We start from the raw sequence: 21250 nt of genomic DNA on the forward strand, positions 1-21250 counted from the left end.
TGTAACCGTAGCGGCTAGAGCTAGAGAGTTTTGTTTTTCTCTTTACTCGTGAGCGCATATACTTTGAAATACCTATAACTCGAATTCATTTACATTCGTTGATTTTTTCGGCCGCTAGGGGCTCGTATATCGGCTAAGTTATTTTATGACCATGCAGGATAAGGTGGTCTTGCTTATCTCTCAGTGAGCACCTTCCTACCTTTTCTATAATCGAGGGTAATATTTTCTTAAGAATGTAAATAAAAACCTGGACCCAGCACAGGACAAGATGATACTCTTCGATTTGTGGGTGAATAAATAATTTTCAGCGATTTTTTTTACACTTTTCATTTGTTAAAATACAGTATACTTTTAGGTAACTGAAGACTGGAATTATCGAGTAAGAATGTACTGCATTTGATTTTTCACAAACAACACTGGAAGAAAAAAGTGGCAATCAAAATTTATATAAATTTGCCAGACGTAAGCTTACCTTGTATATTTTTATTTCCATCATTTTTACAATTTTTCGCATGTTTTTCCTTCGCAAATCATACATTTTCACAGTCGCGAAGATTAAGGATAGAATATAATATACTGTATACAGCAAAAAAAAAAAAAGAAAAGAAAAAGATTTTCTGTGATACGTACAAGTATTCATGGAAAAATTAAAATTACGTTCCATATTCAATCTCCCAGAAGAAACAGAGATACATTTATCGATTGGAAATTGTTGATGAGCATCAAATTAACCCCATTTTTTATATTGCTATTTTGTACTTTAGGAAACCGTTGTGAAGTTGTTACTGCTTCTTTTATCACCAAATCTCATTAGATATTTTCTAATACATGGATTGTAGATGATTCCCTGAATGAAGTTTGTTGAATTGATGTCGATATTGTATTTATATACAGGGTGTCCCATAAATTCATAAATAGTTAAAAAAAAAATCTGCTTCCCAAGCTCACGCGATAGAAGTGAAACTTCTAGGTTTGGCATGACTAGATTCACCTCATTGGGAAATTTTGAATTTAATTAAATGCCGTAATAATCCCATAGTAAGTCCCAGTTGTGGCAGTTCTGGTGATAATCGTGGTTGGCTCTAAATCAGAGGGTGAGGGCGTTTTATCGGGACTGAAGTCTAGTACAGGAGTGAAGAGTAAGAAGAAAAAGTGAGAAACGCTCTGGATGTACAGCGTTATGACAGCGCAGCGCAGCCAATTAGGAGCTGGCGCTCTGATGTCACAAAACTTGTATTCGCGTGCGAAATGTGCTCTCGTGTGGCCAGAGGGTGCGGTGTTACGGGAAGGGGACAGGGAAAGGTAATGAACTGTATTTGTCTGACACAAAAACCGACACCCACCCACTTTATTTTCTACCACGGCCGAATGCCTACTGGCATCCCCCACCACCACCACCACCACCACTACCATCACAACCCATCTGTTTCTCGGAACTCCATCACACAATCAGTTATTCTACGGAATCGGTTTTGAGGAAAAAGAAATCGTTTCACTTTTTGTGATGGTTTCCTCTTCCTTACAAACTTTCACTTTTATGTCCCACGTCGCTGTAGAAGTTTCACTTCAAACATTCATAAAAATTGAAGGAATTGGTATATTTGAAGGCGGTTCGCATGAAAAGTTATTCTCACGAAGGGGGAAGCACAGGAAAAAAAACTAGATAAGTTCAAATTTTTGTAGATAGAGGGCGATGTACGGAGGGAGTGTCCGCCCCACTGGCGCCACAGTGGTGGTCGGCTGAAGTTGGTTTTCTGTGGTTTCCAACTTCAAGGCGCGAATGCGAGCCGATCTCCCCGTTAAAAAGTCTCGCCACAGAGAGCAACAGGCCTACAACGTAACAAATATTCAATTATTACACTTCATTCACAATTTGAAGTATAGATGGCAGCACTGAAATATCAAGCACTACACACTCAGACTGTTAGGTGCACTCACTTTGTTCCAGACTCTGCCACGAAGCTGGGCTGGAAGAGATCTCGGCAACGGGATAAGTCCGGTGGCAGAGTCCCTGGCGTTCATTCATTCATTCGGAGGGGGTGTCCGGCAGGAGAGATTGGATCTTTACCTTTCTTTCAATATCTTCTGCGTCCGAAGCGTTCGTGAAACTTCACCCGGCGACTCGTGATTGAGTTAAAACAAATTTGCCAAATAGTGCTTCATGCACCAATGCCAACGTCACAATGAAAACCTTATGTAAGCAACCAGTAACAGGATAATTCAGAAATGAGCGGTAAATCGTACACCCGACATTTTATACAGACTCTGATTTGCATGCTTCCAGTTATTTACTTTCTTGCAACGATAGTAATTCGACTTATAGCCCTCTATAGTCTTTTTAGTAATTGAGCCCTCTATAGTCTTTTTAGTAATTGAGCCCTCTATAGTCTTTTTAGTAATTGAGCCCTCTATAGTCTTTTTAGTAATTGAGCCCTCTATAGTCTTTTTAGTAATTGAGCCCTCTATAGTCTTTTTAGTAATTGAGCCCTCTATAGTCTTTTTAGTAATTGAGCCCTCTATCGATAATAACTTGAACTAAATTTTTTTCTGTTTTTCAAACAAACAAAAAAATTAGTTACGCGAGAATAACTTTTTCACAAACTGAATTCAAATTTTCCAATTCCTTCAATTTTTATGAGTTTTTAATTAAACTATTTACGAATTTATGGGACACACCCTGTACTTTCGTGATGATGATACGTATACACATAGAGAGAAAGAATAACTGAATTTGATGAACTATGAACGGTATCGTGCTAAGATCACGCCAACTTAAAAACGAATTTTTTATTCATACCACCTACGAAACTTTGAAATTCGTTTTCCTCCTTTTCATATTCTCTGTCTCTCTCTCTCTCTCTCTCTCGATGGAGGAATAATCGATTCTTTTGTAAGTCTAAATCTAATCTATTTACTTATACAAGTAGGCACCGTGTATCATTTGAATGCGATTCTAAAAATCATCTCCGGATCCTGAATTCAATGGAAAGTGAGGAGTGAACGGACTCATCATTATAATCCGGAAGCGTATTTTCCCCTTTATGAATGGGTATAAAATTTTAGCTGCTGGGTAAAATGAGAGATTAAATTCATTTTACAGTTCACCTTTTCCAGATTCTGTCCTGCTGCTGATATAGAACCTATTCATGATCTCAGTATCTAGTATTCGCTCCAACCTACTGCTCCGTAGAACATACACCGAATGAGTTGAATGGAACGCTTTCAATCCTCGGTTCGCAGACAAAATGAATCGTTACCATCTGCTCTACTTGACAATAATAGCGATTATTTCCTCGTAAGCATATTGGGCTGCACTCAACTTGTACTTTCAACTTATTGTTGGGGGGGGGGGCGAACACAGAAAAAAAGACTCACAGAAGCTAAATGAAGAGTTTATATTTCTAAGCGTCTAGTATATCCTGTAGAGGAGGGGAGGGACGAATTGAAATTGATGTTGAAGTTTGGCCGCGAGTATTGAAAGGTTGAGGAAACATTGCTCTTAGGTATGTCTCCACAAGACATATGGGTTATTTTCACGAAATTGGGCAAATAAGTATCAACTAAAAAAATCCAAAAACATTTTACGTACTATATTTCATTTATCAGCAAGTTACTTTGCTCGCTAATAAATGAAATATAGTCAGCATTAATTAATGTTAAAACCATGTTAAGAGATAGTTAAATCCGACGTGATATTTTTGCTGTTTCAGCACTCAACTTCATATTTATGCTTGACACTCGCAACATGTTCCATCTATTTTGGTAGCTCATTTTCAACTTGGACAACTATTGATACTCTGAACAGCATTTTTTTATGTGAATTGTGTAAGTTTTTATTTCTATTTTTACATCTGTTTATCACTACATTTTTCGTCACTTTTATGGGGACAGGAGATTTCTACTTTGTTTCCGTTTTGCTAGTGCAAGAGAGGCACTTCCAAAGAAAAGTCTTCAGGTGAAACATTACTCAATATATCTAGATTTTTTGACTCCCATCCCCCCTAAGTCATAAAAAAATCTTAATTCTGGTTACTTAATGCCAGGGTAAAGATATTTTTATGTTTTGCGACATTGATAAAAAACTGAGCATATTGAAAAAGCATATGCTTTTCAGAAATAATAGAAGTCTCTGAACTGAAACATGAGGTGAAGTGAAAATAGTTTTCTATTACCTATTTCTCACAAAAAAGTAGCCACCTCTTTTTTCCCCGAATAAATCTAATTTATAATTCTAATTGATTTGAAAGAAAGTTCCAGTGATGGCTAGATATTCGTCTTTACCTTTCCAACACAAAATTTGATTGGTTCAAGTTCTACATCAGTTCCCACCTATGTTTTATCCAAAGTCACAAATGGGAAAAAAAAGTTGGGGAAAATTTCCATTTATCTGTAAAGTATCCGCCGCTGTGGTGGTCGAGTGGTTATAGTGACGGACTCGCGATGCGAGGATCTGGGTTCGAACCCCACAGTGGTGGTCGGCTGAAGTTGGTTTTCTGTGGTTCCCAACTTCAAGGCGCAAATGCGAGCCGATCTCCCCGTTAAAAAGTCTCGCCACAGAGAGCAACAGTCCTACAACGGTAAATCATTCAACCATAACACTTCACTCATAGTTAGAAAAACTGGTGGCAGATGGCAGCACATAACAAGCATTACTGAGAAACAAAAACTTCACGTCAGGTTTCACTACACGTACACGCACATTCCCGCATGTACATGGTGCATGTGTGGTGTAGCAGTAGTAGGTAGGGCCTCCAAAAAATGGCTCGGGGATCCATGATGTTCTTAAGTCAGCCACCTCGTTGGGCAATTTGCCTGTTGTGGCGTGGTATTTGTATTTGTATTTGTATCGATAAAAAAATATTCAAAATGTGCAAAAAAGATGAAATATGAAGATATACCAGTCCTAGAAATATATACTAGTGAAAATAAGAATATACGCTTTTATTTTACGATAAAGAAAGTTACCATTGTAAAATTTGAAAAATGGTCTGGGGACCGCCAGGAAGAGGACATTTTCTTAACAAATGAAAGTTAGTACACTTACCCCCAAAATCAAGTAATAATAACTAAGATGTTTTAAATCGGCAGTTTTTTCTCCTCAATATTTTTATTAACGCAGTGTTTCATTGTACTGTATAATGAAATGAATGCTGAATAAATAAATGGCTAATAAATAACCTGTAGCTAATGAAATAAACTGTCGAATAAAATTTTTCTCGCTTTGTAGCTTTGTTTATAGAAAATTTAATGTTTTATTGGGCTTCGAGAAATTGCAGAGAACGAAAGATATTTGTTTCATCTGAAAGTGTGCTTTTTCGAACATGCGAAAGTGGATGAACGGCAAATACAGATGAAGAGGAATCAGCGGAACATTACGCGAAGATGAATAGACATAACAATGTGACGTTAACACGCATTTGTTTGAACGCTCCAATTCGAAATCTCGTCGCACCAGGAGGAGGAATCGTTTATGAGGCAGCCATTAATCACGTGGGGGTAGTTCTTAATGGAGTTTCCCGGTAATTTCTGCCGTTTACTTGGAATAATTTAACGCATAGCAGTGGGACGCGTACCTCCGTCGTCATCACCACAATCGCAGCCACGATCATCGCTATCAAGGCGAGAAAAAGGCCAAAAGAAGATGCAAATGTTGCGCAAAAGACAGCGATTATATTAACTATCAGATATATGGTTTAGACAAAACTGGTTAGCAAATAGTTGGGTTAATTTTGTTTTTATAAGCGGAGGCCTCATCTTAAAAAATGTAAAAAAAAGAAAGAAACCGAGTACACATCCCTCTGAATTAGGGTCAGCAATACTGTGCAGAAACGAAATCGAGTATCTTAGCGTATTTACTGAGGATCGTTAACCATCGATGGATATTTGTTTCTCTGATGGCGAAAGCATGTTTAATATGCATTTGAACAGTCAAATATTCGCCGAAAGGTATCATTCCCATATTTGAATCAGTCTTCATCAAGCCCAGACCGATATCCAATCCACAGACTATGGCCGAGGTTCTAAGCCTTTTCAACCGCGACAAAATTCAACAAGAAGATCATTTTCGCCACCCATGGGACTGTTTGTTTTTAAAAATTAGTGAAGCTAATGATGCAATACCTGCATTTATAACAGGACTGTAAGTGAATTCGCACGACTCCTCCAGTTCATAGTGACTGACTCGAATCGCGGGGACCCGTATTCGAACCCCACCGACACCACAGTGGTGGTCGACTGAGGTTGGTATTTTGTGGTTCCCAATTTAGAGGCGCAAATGCGAGCCGATCTCCACGTTAAAAAGTCTCGCCACAGAGAGCAACAGGCCTACAAACGGTACAAGTATTCAGTCATTGCACTTCACTCACTTCACTTTTGAAATACTGAAATATAGATGACAGCACTGAAAAATCAGACACAACACTAGATACTCACTCAGACTGTTAGGTACTTACACTTCCGGCACAACTCACTATGTAGTAAACTCCCCATGGCGATAGGTCTGAGTTGTGCTCGGTTTGTAAAAAAAAAATGATTCCTTCAGGAAGTCCCTGTAAATCCAGTTGAGTCGTGAGCCATAGCTCAAGAATCCCTGACTGTAAATCGATTCGTACCGTACTTCTCGGGAGTCCTGCCAATCATGTTTGTTTCGTGACCCAGTGGCTCAAAAATCCTTGGCTGTAAGAGGATTCCTACGATATTTTTCCTGGAAGACCCTGCGAATCAATTTTGGGTCGTTACCCATAGCTCAAGAAAAAATCCCTGTCTGTGTAAATGTACTTGTGCGACCTATCTCTGAATCACCGGTGAATCGAGTTTGGGTCACTACTCGTAGGTTAAGAACCTATGGTCTATGAGATTTGTTGGAGAGCAATGTGTAGAGTCATTCAACTCAGCTTTTAAACACAAGATTGCAAGCCAAACATTGATGCAAATCTAGCTAAAAATTAAGTGATGAAATATTGCATTACCTCATGAACTCTCAGGACGAATGCGAGCGTGATTCGCGCTGAAAGAAATCCAACAACGTGTTGGAAATATGCGACTTTTTTTTCTTTTTGGCCACACAGAATGCACTTTTTTCCACGTGTAAATATTTTCCTATTATCTGTTCAAGTCAAATACCTACGGTTCAATGAAAATCTGGAAAAGTTAGGGAGGTGTTCAAGATATAGAGGTATATATAGTATTGTGGACATTATGTGTTATAGGATTGTGGCCGGTCCCAATGTAGTAAGCTGTCTAGGATGCAAAGATGTGTCTCCAAATCAGGGCCGTAACTAGCATTATTTAAGGGGTAAGGAGAAAATATGATTTTTCCGCCCCCCAACACTGCAAAATTCCATGATTTTTTTAACGGTGTTCCTCCTGAAATTGCCGCCTTTTAAAGTTTGCAGTGAGAGGCAGTTACCCCCCCCCCCTTTTGTAACCTTCCAGTTCTACCCCTGGTCCAAGTTGGCAGGTTTTACTGTAATTGTCGGTAAACGGGTACGAAGGAAGGTGTTTTTCGAGAAAACACAGGCTTTTCCCAGAAGCGAAAAGAGAAAGATGTTCTGAATAAAAGCTCCGTTTCTCGCGAGCGGTTACCAATTTTACTCTTACGTAATTTGTTAAATTTTTTTCGGGTTATTGGCAGTGATACTGCACATACAAAGATTACAGCGTATTTCATGAAGATATTTCGAAGCATACGAACGCATTATAAAAAGTATGATGTCACCAACCTGTTTTGCCAGACCCACTTTCACCGGTGACGATAATGCACTGGTCTGCGTTCCTGTCCTTCATCGATGCATAAGCTACATCGGCTGTCGCGAATCTATAATTAGAAATAATAAATATATATTTAATGCTTCTTAGACTAAGTCTCCAGGATTACTGGTAAACCGATATTATTCCAAAAAAAAGCTTTGTTTTTTATACAGGCATCAATAGAAATGTCTGTGTATTTATACGAAGGAATTTAAGCTTGAAGAATGGACTCACATGTGAGGGGGAAGATCGTACATGCAGCACCTTTGATACGCCAAAATGACTTCTTTAGAATAAAGGGCGAGCTTCTTGTAGGGGTTCACGGACACAATGATCTCTCCTAAATATGTCTGCAATGTAAAAAATATATACAAATATGCATGTATTTATTATCTGTAATTTACGCTGATGCCATATTTCAGTGGAATACAGAATATTTATACTAATAAAAATAGAAACATTTTCTTCACTCAAAAAATTCTTTAGCAATAATCTGCTACAAAGTGGTAGTCTGGAGCAGCATTTCTCAACCTTTACGAACCCAAGGACTGGTACAATATCTGAAACAATTCGACGAACTACCAACTTGCAACATTTATAGACTGAGCATGTGTCCCGTATTTTAAAGGAAATTCCCGTATTTTACTTTTTCAGATTGATTTTATATGCAACTATCTATAATGCCCGGCGCTGCTCGGGTTTTCTTCCATGAGTCTTTTTGGATCACGTGATATCCCACTCTTTCTTTGAGGAACATGCAAACCGTGAATGAAGTATAACTTTCATAATAACAAAATTACGTTATGGTAATTATTACTAGAAATATAATCTTACGTATTTTTGTCATGTTCAATGCTTTCTCCGTGAACAACATTTCAATTCGAAGGTTGCAACAGCTGAGTGCTGCGAAGATTAATTCAGGAAAAAAGATTAATCTGCCCTCGCGGGTAATCGGACCCCCACCCTCTCACTTCCCGGGTGAACGCGTTAGACCTCTACGCTGCAGAGGCAACGAAGCATTTTTCTTAGTGATTGTTAGGCAAGAAAAGAGGTTCGTTGCCTCTGTAGCATAGTGGTCAAGTGAGAGGACGAGGTTCGATCCGCGCAAGGGCCGATGAATTTTCTTCCCTGAATTTATCTTCGCAACGCCCAGCTGTTGCAATATTCATATGAATAGTGGGGAGAGACATCACACATCGTCGTACATTTAAATTCACTGCGAATTTCAGTAGCTCTTTATTTTTCACTCCTTCGAGATTTCACTCATCTCACCAACAATTGGTGATTTTGCCGTCTCATGGCAATATTTTTGGCGAGAGTTTGTGATGTACCGTTTTTTGCCGTATTTCAGATCACCGTTTCCCGCATTTTTTCCCCAATGAAATATGGCCCCCCTAGTCACGATGAATGTTTTTTCCGTGAGATACAATTTTTGTTTTCTGCGATTGGTGGAAGTCCTTCATTTCCCCATTCGTCAGCAACTTCAGTAATGACTAGCAAGTTTGTCAAAAATTGCATTTTTTATCTACAATAAGCGATACTCCATTTTTAGTATCGAGATTTATCGCATTTTTTTTATACATATTTTTTGATGAAACATGGTTATCATTCGCATAAAGGTCTATTTTTTTATCGGAATCCAAAAACATGAAAATCAATCGCAGCAATTGAATCGTTTTTCATTCGCTTAGGAGTCTGTCTACCTCCACCTGAACCGTCGTCGTGGAGTAGAGGGGGTCCGCGGATCATAGGCTGAGAAACACTCGTCCAGAATTGTATCCAGTCATTATACGCTTCACGTTCAGAAGAAAAATAAATTAAAAAAATAAAAAATAAATAAGTATGAAAAGTTTACTATAAGTAAGTACACTTTACAAAATTTCTATGTTTTGACGATTGCCTAATTTACAAAGTCAACGAAATTAACCCCCCCCCCTCCCAGAGGGTGCTGCAGTACCATCTAAATGTCACGAAATTACAGACACTTGAGAGCCAACAAATTTATGTATTGTTGAGCATTTAGTATACAACTAAATCATAAATAAATACAAAAAGTCACCGATAGGTGGCACCACCTATTGATAAATTGTTCTACGGATGTTTTATTTCTGGGTTTGCAACACAATGCTACCGCTTCCGTGAAAACGCGTTTCCTTAACTTTAGATGATTTATTATCATTTATCAAGCTAAAAAATTAATTTAACAGATGGTGTTTATTTTATTGAATTTTGTCAATATTTAAATACTAATAATTTTTGTATTGATTAAATAATAACTTATTATTGTGTCATTATTATTTATTAATAATTTATAATTATTGTATAATATGATTGAGTATGAGTTTAATTTTGAAAATTCAATTCTTACTTCAGCTAAAATGAAAATAGCATTGCGTCGAAACATTTAAATCATCGATGCTCAACCCATGCCCGCGGGTCAAATGTGGCTCTAGGAGCTATCTCATGTGGCCTGTCACCTAAACCTAATTTTGTGAAAATGAACAAGGCTGCCCATTTACAGATCACCAAAGTAGCCCGTTGCACATTTAAAAATAACACAAGTGACCTGCAGTGCATTTTCAGAGTATTTAAGCGTCCCGCAGAGAGCAGTTCTACATCATTCAAGCAATCCACGCCACATTTCTACATGATCTATGTGACCCGTTTACATATCATTTAAGTGACCTCCGGCACAGTTTCAAGACACTTTAGAGACCCATGGTGCAGGTCCACATGACACAAGTTACCCACGACACAGTTCCACCTCACTCAAATGGCCCAAGCCATATTTTCCCCATGACCTAAGTGGTTCGCGACATATTTGCTTATCAGATAACTCGAGTGAACCGCGGCACAATTCCAGATCACTTAAGTGACCAGCGGCATAGTTACAGACTACATTGTGGCACATATGCGAAACACTTAAGTGGCCCGCGACACGTTCTCAGACTAGTGAAGTGGCCCGCACTCTAGTAAAGGTTGAGCAGCCTCGGTGTAAATAAAATATATTCTCTATTTATCGGTGGCATCAAAGCAACATGCTTTGCTCATTCTTATTCGTTCCCTGAAAAATCGCGAATGAAGAAAGGAAAGGCAACACACGCACGCGCGCGACACACACACACAAATGCAGAAAAAAATATATAATTTTTATGCTTGGTGGCAGAATCAACGACGACGCCCCCCCCCCTCCATCACACTTCCTCCGAGAGATTTATTTGCCTTTAAGCTAAAGATTAGGACTTCTCCCTTGTGTCAACTCCCGTCAAGTATTCAGGTATGTAAATATTTACACAAGCACAACTCTCTCATCAAAGTTAATAGATATACACTCTGACAGAGATTGCACCCCACATTGTCACTTTCTCTCGAAATCCAAACAATTTTTGAATTCCTAACTACATTATACTTAGGTTCTAGATATTTTCCCCTTCGAATTTCAATTCTCGATTCAATTTATCATCAATTACTCCGAATTTTCACGAAAAAACAAAATAGGGCGCGTGCGGTAGCCCAGGTCGATAAGATACTCGCCCGAAGTACCAAAGGATGTCGCGAGTTCGATTACCGGTTCGTTCTTGCCAGAAACTTTCCGAACATAGGGGTACAACAGAAACGGCGACGTGACCACAGAAAAAGATTGCTACCGCAGGGAGTCCAACATCGAGGGGTTAGCGCACCAACCTCTCGATGAGTATAAAAAAAGGCTGCCGTTCGGAATTCGCAATAAATTGTAGATCTCGGTCCAATTAGCTCTCGTGCGCAAAAAAAAGACCGTGATGCGACAAAAATGAGCAATGATCAAGTGAAAAAAAAATTCTTGGTTATAAAGTTTTATTACACGATATAATATCGAATATTGATCAGTTTTTCTGGAAAGAAATACATAAAAAGGAGAAGAAGAAGAAGAAAAAAAAACCCATCAGCTGCGGTCATAATTCAGAGCAGCTGTTTCTGGGGGGAGGGGGGGAGAATTATTATTATTTTTCTAAAATCTCATATGTTATGGTGTTTCTTTTCCCTTAATCGTTAAAAACTTCCCAAAAAAGACACTAAAACTCTATCGATTTTAGAGGGGTAACTTGTATTCAAAATGTCTCAATTATTTTCGAAATGTGGTGAAAATCCCAAGACGTTTGGGGAAACATTTTCCAATCCATTTCGGCTTTGTTGTAAATTATGTTATCGTTTGAACTAATCGCAAATGCAAATTACTAGTTTCTACATTATTTGGTATGATAATGATTAACACACACGCGATTCTTTTTCTTTTCACTCTTCGAGAAACTTCTTCGTATCTGAATACGAGAAGGAAGGAATAAATTCGTACAAGTAATCAGTATAACCATTAATATAATTAGTTTTCAATTACATATGAGAGATATATGTACGTGTATGCATACGCATTATTGTTTACTCAGTTTGATATGAGCGTGAACATCTTTTATTTCCTTGGCATACGTACGAATACCTTCAAAATTTCGATGTAGCGATCGCGGAAAGAAGCACATGAGCAACATTTTCGAGTTAATTACAATAAGTAAGACATAAAATGAGATTAAATTGTTAATGAAGTCGCGTAAAACTTATCGAAATGAAATTTTTGTTTATTACAAGCATAAATAAATAAATATATATATGTATAAAGAATTAGCAATTTTTGTTGCACAGAGGCGCTAAAGCTTTTCTTTTGTTCCGACAAAACATACAAAAACAGAAAAGGCTTTTTTCAAAAATGTAAGTGGAAATTCCCCACATTGGTCTGGAAAAAGGAGACGTTTCTGATGGATGGTGGAGCCTAAAAGCCTGATGATGACCCATGCATTGGATTTGTTCTTATTTTTTCAAGATTGTTTTTGCAATTGTGAGTTTTAAGTTTATTTATATTATTTATATTATATTAATTATATACATATTATCACAAAAAGGAAAAGGAATACAGTTATCACTCAAAAAAGAAAGAAAAAGGAGTCGGTGAAAGACAACCGAGCAGAATTCGTTCAGGGTCATACATGTATCTATATAAAATTGATTTTCTGTGTCTGTATGTTCTCTATCCAAATCTTCAATTTTAGATATATCGTTGCAAATTTTGCATGTATACCAAATAGGACCTGACTTGAACGATAGGCTAAAAGTTCGTCAAATGCCCGAAATGGGCAAAAAAAGAAAAAAAACCAACAAAAAACTCTCGGACAAGAATGGTTCCTGGGCTTCAACAATGACCTTTGGATTGTTTACTTTGGTTACCGTGGTTCCCCAACAATGCGTTTCAGACATGTTTACTCCTTTACGATGGTTTATACCTTCTACAATGCTCCCGGTATATTGAGAAAACCCGGGTAGCGCCGGGTATTATAACTAGTATCTCATACATTGAGAGAATTATCAAGTTGGTCCGTAGTTATGCAGATAAAGTCGAAATGAAAATTTTGGTGTCGTTTAATTGCACTTGCAGATTTGATTGCTTTTTGGAATTTTTTTTTTTTTTCGAACTACAGTAGGGCAATGTCATACTACTACTTAACCGTACATGCACTTCACACATATTCCTCTGCGAAATTTCTAACGAATCGGTACATGACGAAATGTGCGTTGTATGTGTGGCCCTAACGTATTTATGTTGTGGGACTTGTGCTAATTTTGTGTTCTTGGATGCAGCTATCTGTCTTCCATATTTTGAAGTGAAAACGGTGAATGCTTGAATTTTCATTGTTATGTAAGTATTATCACAACATATTAAGTGATGAATAAATAAATAAAATTATGTTGCAAGTCTTTCTGCTCACTTTTTCAAATAGGGGACTGAATCGCATTCGCGTCTCGAAGGTGGCAATATCATATTTGATGACAATGTCATTTTTCATACATGGTATATGAAATTGGTAGTGTATGTTCTTTATACATAGGGGAAGGTTGAGAAGTATTGCTTCGGTTTCTAACATGTTTGATAGGTAAAACACTATAATGGATGTTATTGGGACTATGAGCTAGAGTGACGGAGTTTATACTTTCAAAGTCAGTTAGCATTTTATCCGTTTTTATCCGAAAAGAAATATTCCAATGGCTAACGGTAAGAGAGAGAAAAGAAATAAAAAAAAAACATTTATTGCTTATTGGTGAATTTTTTTCAAAAAAAGGTTTAGGAATGCTATCTAGGAAAATAAGCAGCAGCATGTGTTTGTTCTATTGTATCCCTCCCCGCTCCCAAAAAATAAAATAAAATAAAAATGGTACGGAATATTTTTTGGAAACGCGATTTTTATGAAGTGTAGAAAGGTACTTTTTTGCGAGTACGTATTGAGCCTGCGGAAGGGCGACAAAGAAAACTTTACCTCCAGAAAATAAAAAATAAATAAAACTCACAATATGTTTAAAAAACCCCAGAGATATAGATGTTTATATACTTTACAAAGGATTAGAGCTGTTTTGACCTCAAGGGAAACATGCCCAAAAGAAGGGAAAAATTACCACAAAAGAAAGGGCCAAAAAAAAAAACCTTCATACACAAGAGGGAACAAAATTTGGGCTGTTGCCAATTTAAGATGAATGGAGAAAAGCAAGATTGTGTGTGTGTGTGTGAAAAAGGTAAAGAACAGTACAACGATAGAAATACGAGGATGAATATTCGGAGGGGATTGGTATCACTGCTCGTGTTAGCTGTATCATCTAATACAGATGAGGCTGCGCACACGTTGTACAGGCAGGATCGTCTTAACAGTATCGTGTACTCCTCGGGCAAAGGGATTTTCTGGGCACCCTACCCGTGTAGACGTTACCTGCCTACAAATTTCCATTTTTACTTTCGAAAATTGTAATTCGATCTGATGTTCATGAAGTTCCTTCTGACGACTCCAGGACCGCACCTGTGTGGTCTTCCGCGTTATATATATATATATATATATATAAGAAGGCACACCGTATACCATCTTTATATATATACATATCCCATCATACCCATCATTCTTGACTCTTACGCTTCAGGTTCGTATTCTTCGGATAACACGTTTCTAGCTTTTGATTTTTTTTAATTTTTCACCAATGCGCAAACCTGTTGCGAAACCTTAGCGCCACGGCTTTTCCGCAATACACAATTCCACATAGCGTAGCGCACTGTCTGTTCGACATGTAGATATCAGATGGATTCTCTCGAGTCACCGACTCCTTGCTTGTCTTGTAATTTGTCGTTTTGTCCGCATTACGCGGGATCACCAGCTTGATTCGAGTTTACCGTGTAGTAAAGAACAAGAAGAAGAAGGAGAGAGAGAGAGAGAGAGAGAGAGAGAGAGAGAGAGAGAGCGAAAACGAATATAGGAACGAATATTGAGTTTTTAATACTCAATGGATTGAACTGTTACAAAAATTGAGCTGAACTGACTTGTCAATATCGTTGTATCGAACGCAAAAATACAATGGAATTTTGGTTTGCGAGTACAATTGGTTCCGTGAACGTCCTCGTTATCCGAATCACTCGTGAATCGAATCAAACATTCTCTCAGGGCGTAATGTATACTTGGATGATTCGTTCCACAGTTATTCATTCACGTGAAAATGACTGATAAAAATGACATTTAATCACAAAATTGCTTGCTGTTATATGCTGATTCAATGCGATCCTTTTATTTTGTGCGACTTTGAAGAAACCTATCCAATATGATACTTGCTTTTGCTTCCTCTTGAGGATTTCGTGGAAGTGGGAAATTGCATAGTCATTGCTCACACATAACTACCACAGCTTCACTTGCGTGGTTTTCTTCTGCAAAATTTTTCTCGGCTTCTCACATTGTACACATCTCTCTAATCTGATTTGAAATGAGTAATTCCCCCTCATTTTTCACTTCTTCAGGTGAGATCCATCCACATGCTGTTGGTGCGGAAATCCATCAGTTCGTCTGTGGTCAACGCCTGGCCACGTTCCTCTCTTAGTTCTCGAATGTCTACATCATTCAACTCCAGTCCCACGGTCTTTCTCAAAGACACAATCTCTTTGACAACTGGTGGCTATTGTTCATGAGATAAACCTCAAAATCACTTTCAATAATGAAATCAGTCCAGTTTTCTTTAAGCAAAATTGAGGGTTGGCTTAGTGACATCCAATCTAGGCTTTATTGATGATCTCGAGGAAATGCACAGTGTGGAAGTTTTTTTGTTTAAACTTTAAGAGGGTTTTCACTGTTTCGCATGCTGACTGGAAACTGTGCGGGAGAAGATATTCACAATCCACAGCATACAGCACAATCCACGTCAGCGCGTGTAACTGAGTAAAACAAAGCGTAAAGTTTTCGCTAATAATTACTAATCATCACACGTTAAGCGAGCCAAAATATGCTCAAAATTTTTGTTCGTTATGCGAATCGCTCGTTAGCTGAGTTACTTGCTAACCGAAGTTCTACTGTATAGATTTTCCATAATAAAGGTTTGAACTGGATTAGACACGATTACCTACTTATTGAAGATGATGTTTCATTGTCCAATCTTTGATTCAGCCATTATGTTGGACACAAAATTCAGTCAATAAATAATTCTTACGGCTATCAATACTTAAAGTTTGAATGCTAGAAATGATGCTTAATTATGTTATTTATGTGTGACTTTTATTGATCGTTTCTATTCAGATTGACGAAAACTAATGTCCTTGAGAAACATCTTCTTTTAAAAGTTTGTAGAATGGATCTTCTTCGATTAGTCCTAATAAAAGAAAGATATTCAAATCCAAATAACTTTCAATTCAAAGTAGTTTAAATCGTAACGGAAGGTATTAGTCACTTTAATCGATATCAATTTATGCGTGATCATAGTTTCTTTTTTTTATTTTTGTTATTTATTGGTTGGAAGCTGATTGCGCATGACTGGAAACGCTATCGCAAATTCGATATACCCCGGGAGAGAGAAAGAGATTATTTCTAATTTTCTTATTTAAACGAATTCAGTCTCGAGAAAGTAAATATATATACAGTGTGTGTGCGCGCGCGCGCGTGTGTGTGTGTGGTGTGTGTTCACACAAACGACCTTTAGCACACTCCCCTCCCAGTTTTGTTCGATTTCCATTAATGTAGACCGGCTTTGCTTACTTTTGAAGCAAATGGCTTCAGATGGTCTGGCAACGTCACTAACCGGTCTCTTAAGAGTGGAATTTCTGAACCAGAATCCTTTAGTGGAACTCTAGTTCCTACGCACGTATACATGCATATATGTATTACGACTCGAAGCAAGAGGATGGCGGTACAACAGTTAAACGAAAGACTCTCTCTCTCTGAGAATGTGTTCTTCCCTTCCTATACCAATAACTGTAATTATTGGCACTGAGAGAAAGAGAGTGTGTGTGTGTCCATCTCTCTTCCTTCTCCCACTACTGTATGTGTGTTCCTTAGACCCTCTTTCTTTGTGACTCTCACGGCAATCTTCGCCAATCTCTGACTGGCTGTTTCATCTCATTATCTATCATAGGAAATGTTTCCGGGATATCGGTTGTCATGGTTACTATCTCAACAGCCTTAACCCCCCCCCCCCCATAGCATCCTCACGTCTCTTATAGTAAGTACCGTATTAGGTGAATGCGTGCTCACCTTATATAACGCGTAGCATTAATAATTTGAAATGTATTGGTTATTTCATCTCATCAGTTCGGCTATGATTTGGTGGTGACGATTAGGACCTGGGATGCGCACGCATGTATGAACACACACTCACACGCACATCGGATTCAATATTGGAAATTTTAATCATCGTCAACAAATTTGAAAAACATTTAAAGCGATGGAATGTTCTGGAATGTTGTTAGATATGGGGGAGGATGAATTCACAGGTCTTGACAACAGAAAATGTCGAAAATAATCTTATTGGGCAAAAAAAAATGGTGTTACGGCAAATTAAGTAACTCGTTTTTTTAACCTGCTATCAGTCACCTGATTTGAGATTTGTTATTTGCATTATTCAATGTCTTTATGGTTCGTCACTACTCATACTTGCAAAGTAATGATCAAGGCATTTTGACCAAAACATATTTTGGCGTAGTGTTGATATGCATGCAGAAAAATGAATAAACCAAAACTGTAATTATCTTGGACTAAATCTTGATAGCTTCTACATAATTAATCATAATCAATTATGTAGAGTATACAGGGTGTCTCATAAATACGTAAATAGTTTGAAAATTCATAAAAACTGAAGTAATTGGTAAATTTGCATGCGGTTTGTGACGAGGTTATTCTCATGAAAAGAAAACAAACATACAACGTTTTTTACAACATATTTTCCCCGGACAATTGGGTACTGTCACGATTAACAAATTTTGTGATGATTGCAGACGAGATGGGGTTGGGAGTTGGAGAAAAGTTCCGCGGTTTCGTTAAGACGGATGAATGTACGCATATTAGGTTTTAAAAGCAATTGAGACCCCCCCCCCCAAGCCATTTTATCTGTTATCGTACACTTGCCATATTATATACACAGGATACAAAAAAACAACAACTACGAAATGAGAATCTTATTGTGAAATATAAAATATCCATCGGAGCGAGTCATCCCGCTAAACACCTTATTGGTGAGAAAATGGGTTTGATAACTTGCGGACTAGAAGCCAGCATCAGTTTTATTGGGTTGAGTTCACTCCCTCCGGTGGATTTAATGAAAATATACAAAATAGAAATATTGAGGGGGGGGGGGGAATAATATACAATTAGGGATGACCCGTGGCATCTCGCTTAGCACTTTATTCGGTGAGCAACGTGAATACGACAATATGAGTACGCACGCGTGTTGTGGATATATATATATATATATATATATATATATAACTGCCAGGCCGAGTCGTCTCGCTCTAAACCTATTTTGGTGAGCAATGTGGGATTAGTTTAAATGGGGGATTGTCTGGAGAGAACCTTAGCTAAGGATTAGCTTCGGTCTTGTTGTTTCGGTTAACTTGCTCTGGCTGGTTATATTTACTAAAGAAAAAATATATATAATAAAAACTACATATAAAAAATGGTTATTATGAAACCATTCGTGTTCTCCCGCCTAGCACCCCCGCTAGAAGAGCTGAATGGAGGACACTTGTGGTTATCACATTTACATCATTGTAACGGGAATGTCATAAAAATTCTTGTTCGGGTCTGGTTAGTACATGCTATACTATGCTGGTTGTACATGCAATGGTTATGTATTAGTAGTGGCAGTCATGTGGAATTTAGAGTGCACAGTAGAGAGAATTCCAAAATTTTTTATTACCCTTTAATGTCGTTTCCTGGTCTTGTTTCATATGTGAACAAAGTCTCTCTCCGGAAGTGATGAAAATTTTTATGTTAAAAGGGCTGATTACAATTATTTTCTTGAATCAACAATTATTTTCTTAACGGCTTATCAGTTTCGCTGCTTAATAGGCAGCTTTGGTGCTTAAGTTTACACATTTTTGTTCTTTCACAGATTTAATGGGTTTTGGTAAAAAAACCCAGCAAAAACTTAAAATTTTAACACGAAAAGTTGAAAGCGCAATGATATTTATGTTGGTACAACATCCAGTAATCAGGGAATAGAATTCAAGGCTTTATGCAAAAAAATAATTCCTGTTTTTTTTTTTGATCAGGGGAACCCTAGTACCACATTACAATGCACTGAAAATACAGGGTGGGAAAAAAGTCCGTAGAAATTTTAAAAATGAATAAAAACCGGAGAAATAACCGAAATAAAAAACGGTTTGCATGGTTAGCATCGCTAGGTCGAGGGATTTTTTTGACAGGAAAAGCCTCAAAAACAGCCGATAGGTGGCGCTAGTACGAGCGACTTCGGTGGAAATATGCATGGAAATATGATTATAAGCACTTGCGCTCCTAATCCACAATCAGTTCACCGTTGTAAAGGGGTTATTCAAGTATTACGTCAGCATCGGGGGGGGGGAGGGGGTTTCGAGGTTGCTTACGTCATCAACCACTCTTTTTGAAGATATGAGATATTCGAAGCTGCTGACGAAATTTTGCTGACGGGGGGGGGGGGGAGGAAGGGTCAGTGTTTTGCTGACAAGGGGGGGGGGGTTCAAAAATGGCTAAAAATCTGCTTACGTAATACTTGAATGGCCCCAAACCGTGTATGTGGACCCGCTGCACTTTGCCGTTGTTGGATTTGTGACTCGCCTGCAATGTGTTATCCCCTGTGGTGGTGGTCATGTGGCTGCACATACACATACTGCTGTAATAAACGATTTGGAGGCATTCTGCTTGTTATTTGCGTATCTTTTCTTTGACCCGTGTACGTTAGCACCACCTATCGGCTGTTTTCTAAAGTTTTATTTTTCCTTTCAAAAAAATTCCCGTGACGTTAGCGATGCTAACGCTGCAAACCATTTTTTATTTCGGTTATTTTCCGGTTTTTTTAATAAATTTTTAATGTTTTTACGGACTTTTTGCCCACCCTGTCCTATACCTTTCAGACTGTAGATTCAGATTTGCATGCACAAATGTTCTGGTTGCTTTTGTTTTTTCTCTGGGGGGGGGGGGTTGTTACGTTTTTACTTGCAAAATCACGCTATAATCTCGGATTGGGGGCCGGAATGCCCCCTCTCCTTGCTAATATTCGTATACATCCCGTAGAGTACAGTCCACCCCCAATTTGCGACCGAGGGATTTAAGTGTTCACCCTGTATGCTTCGAAAACGCTGTACATTATTCACAAATAGAATATTATTTACCAGAAGCTGAGAGAGAGAAAAAAACTATTATCGAAACTTGAAAAACTCCGTTCTTATGATTAATGTTTTGAGCAACGTGAGCTGTTAATAGAGCAATTACGCAATATTTATTTGTTTCACAAAACTAGCTTTCACTCTCTTCAGCTATATAAAAGAAATTACGATGAAAGAAATGAGCATTTCAGTGTTGAATATCGATATTTTCTTGAAAAAATGCGATTACTAAAAAAATAAACCGCGAAAAGTCTCAAAATTAAATAAAAATGATAAACCTCTAGATAAATTTTATTTTGAAAAAAAAAGTTATTGTGGGTCTATGTTGACAGCCACAGGGAATCAATATAGAAGTTTGAACAAAGAGCTTTATTATATAAGGTAAATAAAGCGCTTCTCTCCCCCCCCCCCATACTCTGATGTTTCGTCCTCTTTTGTGGTGTTGGAACTCCCGGCGCTCTAATGATATCGAATTTTCGTAGATAGCTTTCGCAGGGACCGAGTAAAACGTTTTTCTTGTCGTAATCGTCGATCGAAGTTCCCCGTGTGTTACGGATATCCAATAAAAGAAATTCCCTCAAGATCTGGAGACAATTTGTACCTGCGCCTTGAAATCATAACTATTTTTTTGTTTAACGATCGTGATGCTCAATCCGGAAATTTTTAGAGGATGAATGTTTTGAAATTTATAATGTTTTTTTAATATTCATGCTGTTTACGATCGGGGCCTCTTCGTGATGTTCGTTTTTCCCTCTTAAGAAGAAAAAAATCACGAAGGCCTCGTAACGATTTGAAATTCATTCTTTTTGGCTTGGTGTGAAAAAACCT

The 21250-nt window shown here is 37.9% G+C and overlaps 1 protein-coding gene across 1 annotated transcript in view; it reads right to left on the minus strand.

The window, feature by feature from the left end:
* LOC149083343 (unconventional myosin-Ia-like) overlaps nucleotides 1-21250 on the minus strand; it is a 175660-nt gene that overhangs the window by 37512 nt on the left and 116898 nt on the right. Inside the window, exons 3-4 of the mRNA XM_089236828.1 lie at nucleotides 7984-8099; nucleotides 7722-7816 (exon numbers count right to left, since the gene is read on the minus strand). Coding sequence (XP_089092954.1) covers nucleotides 7722-7816; nucleotides 7984-8099 — 211 coding nt within the window. The remainder of the gene's footprint in view (nucleotides 1-7721; nucleotides 7817-7983; nucleotides 8100-21250) is intronic.

This window comes from Pholcus phalangioides, unplaced genomic scaffold (assembly GCF_987345545.1).
Source record: "Pholcus phalangioides strain wild (caught in Gottingen) unplaced genomic scaffold, Ppha-v1.0 ptg000009l_1, whole genome shotgun sequence".
Lineage (NCBI taxonomy): Eukaryota > Metazoa > Arthropoda > Arachnida > Araneae > Pholcidae > Pholcus > Pholcus phalangioides.